Source organism: Anarhichas minor, unplaced genomic scaffold (genome assembly GCF_050575085.1).
Source record: "Anarhichas minor isolate MPS153535 unplaced genomic scaffold, ASM5057508v1 ptg000090l, whole genome shotgun sequence".
NCBI classification, from domain to species: Eukaryota; Metazoa; Chordata; class Actinopteri; order Perciformes; family Anarhichadidae; genus Anarhichas; species Anarhichas minor.
This window is the reverse complement of record NW_027466536.1, coordinates 372,196-378,195: the sequence shown is the minus strand read 5'-3', so window position 1 is coordinate 378,195 and position 6,000 is coordinate 372,196. Positions and strand designations below refer to the sequence as shown.

Here is a 6,000-nt window from a genome sequence, read left to right as displayed (position 1 = left end):
ACCTGTCATGCCAATTACTGTAAGTCACTTTTTTTTAAATTTCAACAGATACTTCGGCCAACTAAAGTAACATTTAGCGTGAAGTAATTTCCCGCTGAAGCAGCGATGTTTTAAGGACGCTTTACGTTACACGTTTACTAAAGGGAATTGAACGTTAAACTTGGCTCGATACTGTTAGCCTGTAGCGTTAGCAACGTTAGCATCACACCAGGATAAATCATTGTCTTTGATAATTGCGCATTTAGTATACAGTAGGCACTTAATTAGCTCAATCTAGTACTTAATGACACCTCTCATCTCCTCTCTCGTCTCCTCTCTTCCATGTCCTTTTCTCTTTTTTGCAGGTGCTCAAAACACATAAACATGACAGCCATTTCGTTCCCCTCAAGAACAAATGGGGTGAAGAGCAAAGTGTCTCTCAAGCCAAAGAGGGTGAGGATATCATCATGTCTGCTCCTATATTCACACAGAAGCCAGCTAACATTAGTCAGACTTTGAAACTGGGGTTTTCTCAAGAATTAACAGGGGCCCAATTCCTCACGACCCACGTTTTGGACATCGTCCCATTCTTTTAAAGAAGCTGCTTCCAATGACAGATTGGCCTAATAATTACCTTGGCTTCTTATAGGGAACAAAAATCAATATCCGACTGCAGAGTTTTGTTGCAATGACCTCAGCTCAGCGATTTTGGGCCTCTGCTCTCCTTGGCTGCCGGTGTCTGCAGTAGGTGACAAGAGGAGGAAGTACTTTTACTTTACTTGCAGTTGATTATATTGATTTGAAGTTTGGTGATAGCTAATTTTTAATCATCAAACAAACCTTTCTTTGCTCATTGTCTGTGTGAAAACAAAAAAAATGCAAACACTGATAAGTAATTGAATAATAGCATGAATTAATATCTTAAATATTTCCGGTAGTGGTCCTCTTTATTTCTCGGTGTCTATTGCTGAGCGTAACAAACAGTTATGTTAGTAATAAACAATATAAATACGATATGACGATAATACGTAACATTTGCCAAAAGAGAAAAAGAGTGCAACCATTACATCCCTCAGCGTAGTGTTCTGTCGGCTATTACGCCTGCATTTCTCCATGTGAACACAAAACGATTACATTTTAGGAGAAGTCACCATCTAAAAGTCTTTCACAACTTATCATTTTAAAGAATAGTGTTTACTCGAGCAACTTTGTTGTGTCTGAATAATAGAATGTGTTATGAATACATATCTAACTGGCAGCTATTGAATAATCCATATACAATAACCCCCTCTGCTACATTATTCATTTTGATTTTGAGCTCACGTCCTTCTGACCCAACCTTGAAATAGGCTAAGTGCAGTAAGATGTTTCTCTGCTTCTGGTGCAATGATGAAGAGGTGCCAGAGCATATAGTGTGGAGAGGATATTAACTACAGGCTTCATATGCGCATATGTGTCATAGCTGACAGCTTCAAGGTGACAGTCTGCAGCTCTTGTGCTCATTATCTTTTTCTTTTTTTTCTTCCCATTTTCTCTATCAGTAGTAACTGTCTTGTTTCATGTGGCGCCATACACTGCTGAATTAAGAGACAGGAAGCAGGCTGTCAGTGCAGTTAACATAATAGCCCGAGCTGCTGTGTGTTTGCAGGTGACTCCATCTGCTTACACTCAGGAGATGTTGCAGTCTACAGAGGAGCGCCTGGCTAGCACCGACAACATGCACCAGCCTCGCATTCTGGAACTGCTGGACATGAGCAACACTACGCATCACAAAGTAAATGACAGCTGAATAACTTGCTATGCTTTCATACGGTATAATGAACCTTAAACAGGATTGATATTTTACTTACTTAAAGCAAACTAATACCAATCAGCGCTTTATATAGACCTCCCGACCAGAGGAACTTTGTTGAAACTATCGAAAATAGCCACTTTACAATGAGCTTACATTGCAATATCGAGCTAAAATCCCTGATTCAACTTTGTTAGTAACTGGAGGGTCCTTAGAAACAGTTAGAATCACTTTGTAAAGACCTCCAGAAAGTTAGCAGTTGGTTATGTTACAACGAGTCATATTTGCACTGAGGCAAATCTGAATCCATTGTTTTTTGCAGGCATAAATAAAGGGACCTAACCAGTTTTTCTGTTGAATGTAATGGAACAAAGATACAGGAGAAGTGCTACTCATCTTGGATTAGAACTGTAACAGTGTATGACAGGTGAATCTACGTCCTCTTCTGTTATTGGGAAGGTCTACTTAAAGACAAAGTATCTGGCAACAATAGCTAAGTGCGTTGATAAGGAAACCATGAGGACACCAGCTATATCATTAGTTCAATACACCTGCATAACCAGGTACAGTGGCACAGCTGAAGAACAAAAGGCTCACAACAAACTGATGAGGGTCATCCTTAGTCTCAGTCCAGGAATGCATATTAGCCCAAACTATTTTAAAGAGTTGAATCGGCTCCCCGTTGAAGGTAGAATTCAACAGATGAAACTTAACATGGTTTACGAGGTCATTATTATTTTACTGGATATTTTCAGTATGGTCCGAAAACGAGGGCGAGTGTAGCAAACCTGAAACAACCCAAACTAAAAGAATAAAGGAAAGGAAATATGCCCATTTTCTTTACAGTTTTTTAAAACAGCTGAGTAAATAATTATAGCCCAACAGTCTGGCTTCCAAATTTGTGTGTGTTTTGTTTTTACATTTTTACAAATGTGTAATGTTGATATCTTTAGTGTATAAATAGGATGATAGTAGCATATACATGTCATCCCCTTCTCCTGCCTGCCTCCTAGCCGGACTACAAAACTGCAATATAACTATTTCATGTGACTTTATTGCAATATCCTGATGTATTTTAGCACTGTGTTCACATTTGTATACCGTATTTTTTAATTTATTAAATCAAAACCACATAAAAACCCAACATTTTGATGAGAGAGCAACCAGAAACCACGGTGTCAGACGGTACAGTGATAGTGAAAGGTTACAGTAAGCTCTGATTAGGATGAGGGACCCGGTTAAACCACTCATTGTGTCATTTGAACTTGAAACACACATTAGAGGCGGGTCCAACACTGTGATGGTGACAACAGCCTACGGCAAAACATAAACGTTGGACAGGAGACGCGCCTCAGCTGCTGGCTTTCATCTTTATGAGAATGAAACCTTGGGGAGTCCACTAAAGCATTTGAGACTGAAATTAATTCATGGAAACCGACATTTGATTTTGACAGCCTGTCTCCTCACTACAAAGACTCTTCCAGACTAGGCTGTATAATAAGGTATTCTTCAATAAAATGTTCCTGTGTTATTGTACTTACAGTATACTGTACTGTTGAAGCATTTGTATTGTACACGCACACTTTAGCACCAGTTACTATAGGTAGTTTAACATATTATATTCGTATGGGCTGAACTAATATGTAAATTAATAGATTCATTTTCAGTAAATATTGGAATAAATAGATGAGTAGATGAGACCAGCAACATTCAAACTTCTCATTATATCATCATGAATCCCATAAAGATCATGTGCTGTCCTCTGAGGTCATTAACATTGTACCAAAGCTGCTTCCCCTTAGTCAGCAGAAACGAATTGATGGGCAAAGGGCAACCAATGTGACTGAACGCTCCGTACGTTTAGAGTCCGAATTTTATGGGAGGCCTTGAAGCAAATTGCCATCAAAAGTTTGTGAAATGTCTATTAAATTACTAAATGCCACCTCATCATAATTAGGAGGATCTAACCCCGGTCACATTTTCTTTTTTTGTTGACTTGTCCAATATGCAAATGTGAATCTGAATAACCCCCACTGTGGGCCACTGCAGGTGATGACCAGCGGGATCTTTTTCAGGTCATCCTGAATGCCACAAAATTGCACACTTTATTATACAGTACAGTATTATTTTTTTATCTGTGACCAGCAGCGATGCAGGAGGAATGACAACGACGCAAGTTTAAGTTTAAGAGGGCATATTTCCCCATACGTGTTATAAAATATTTGTTAAAGGGTCAACCTTTTATTCTCTCTCTTGCCGAGCATTGGGTGAGAACATCCATACGATTCTCATGTCTGTCTGTTCAATATGAAGCTGGGGTCAGGAGCCGGTTAGCTTAACGTTACGTAATGACTGGAAACGGGGAAACCGCAAGCTGGGCTCTGCTCGAAAGATATTAAAACTCCACCTGCCAGCACCTCTAAAGCTCACCACTTAACACATTATATCTTTAAAAATGGCAGTTTGACATTTTACAGGATTTACCTGTCTTCCAGTCTTTACACACGGCATCAACTAGCTGCTGCTTGTAGCTTCATATGTAACGCACAGTTAAGTGAGTGGTATCAATCTTCTCATCTAATCTTGACCAGAGAACGAATGAGCTTTATTTCCCTAAATGTCGAACCTTCTTTTAAGGAATAATGTGTGAGAAACAAGTTAAATGAATCAATACGGTACATGTTATCAATATCTTAAAATGACCTGAATGTAATGCTTGTTATATTAGGTACAACAGAAAGTACATATCACATGCTTCAGTGTAGTAAGTGCATATTATTATGCAGTTTTAGCAGGTTTACCATCTATATTAATATGTTAATGAATGATTAAATGTTTTTGATATTGATAAAACCCAGGAAGCCTTACCCATGAAGTCAGAGGAAATCATTAGGTGTGTGTAAATGTGTGTGTGTCTTTAACTACAATAAGATAAACAGTCATCTTTACTGTTACATAATGGCAGGGGTGGTAATGAGTACTGTTTATGTTGTGTTTCAGTTCTCCTTGGTGGCTATGGATCAGCCGCTCTTCCAGCCCTACCCGTCTGAGCTGGTCTTCCAGAACTTCACTCCTGCTCAGACCTACATGTTACCTCTGCTGCTCCGCAACATTGACAAGGTGTGTGTGTGTGTGTGTTGAATACGTAACAAGTTACCACAACACGGCTGCTGACCTGATGATTCGGTGAAGATTAGCTGGGAATTGGAACAACAGAGCTGTGGCCGTAGAAGAAGAAAAAGATTTACTGTATGTGTGTGTGTGTGTGTGTGTGTGTGTGTGTGTGTGTGTGTGTGTGTGTGTGTGTGTGTGTGTGTGTATCATGGAGTGTGGGTTGTGTGTACGGGGTGCAGAATGAATGGAAAAGGTCATGGGGGATTGGAGGAGATTTATCACTGCAATTTGTATAAGACACCATCTAGTAATAATGAATAAATCATCACTTGTGTGTGTTTGTTGCTGTGGGGAGGTTTGCAATTTTGTAAAGTTTGTGTGATCTTTTTATTTATTTATTTTTGGTCAAGGTTTCACGACACGTGAAGCTGGAGCTGCCGGAGTCTGAGTATTTCCGTGTGGTCGGACCAGAGGATGCAGGCAGCAGGGTCGCACCAGGACTATCTGCTACCTTCACTGTCTTCTTCACCCCGCAGGAGAACAAGGTACTGGAGACAAAGGAGAGTTGGACTGCTCCGTAGAATAATCACGCACAGAAGGCTGGATTCAGAGAGCACAATGAAGTATGGCGTTAATCTGCATTTAAGAGGCTGATTTAGATTACGTGATTAGATGAAGTTGTAATTGGACCTGTAGGGGAGCAGAGGATGGGATGTGGGTAGGAAATCATTCTAAATAAGCACTCCTAATACGGCAAATGATACATTAAAATGGATGCACGTACTTTGTATTCATAGTCTGTGCACAAGTCTCTGGCAACGGCTAAATCAGAGTCAGAAGGTTAAGGGTCAAGGGTCAGGCATTAGGTTACACCAGCACATCAGTTTGTCGACTATTTTACCGATACTGTGGGAGGAAGTGGAAATTATAAGTGGAAGTTATATCAAAAGGTAAAATTTTCTCTCTTGTGCGCCATGACTGTTAAACTGATTTTAGTCTTGCTAGCGGCGTGACACCAGGGATGGCAAAGACTGTCGGCCACTATTTGGATTGCCATGAAATTTGGTACATTCATGGTCCCCAAAGATGAACCCCAATGACTTTGGTGATCCCCT

The 6,000-nt window shown here is 40.0% G+C and overlaps 1 protein-coding gene across 1 annotated transcript in view; it reads left to right on the top strand.

Annotated features, from left to right (window-relative positions):
• Positions 1 to 363: 363 nt before the first annotated feature.
• Positions 364 to 6,000, top strand: part of hydin (HYDIN axonemal central pair apparatus protein) — a 72,581-nt gene continuing 66,944 nt past the window's right edge. Inside the window, 4 exon segments of the mRNA XM_076082114.1 lie at positions 364 to 432; positions 1,463 to 1,753; positions 4,772 to 4,891; positions 5,296 to 5,430. Coding sequence (XP_075938229.1) covers positions 364 to 432; positions 1,463 to 1,753; positions 4,772 to 4,891; positions 5,296 to 5,430 — 615 coding nt within the window.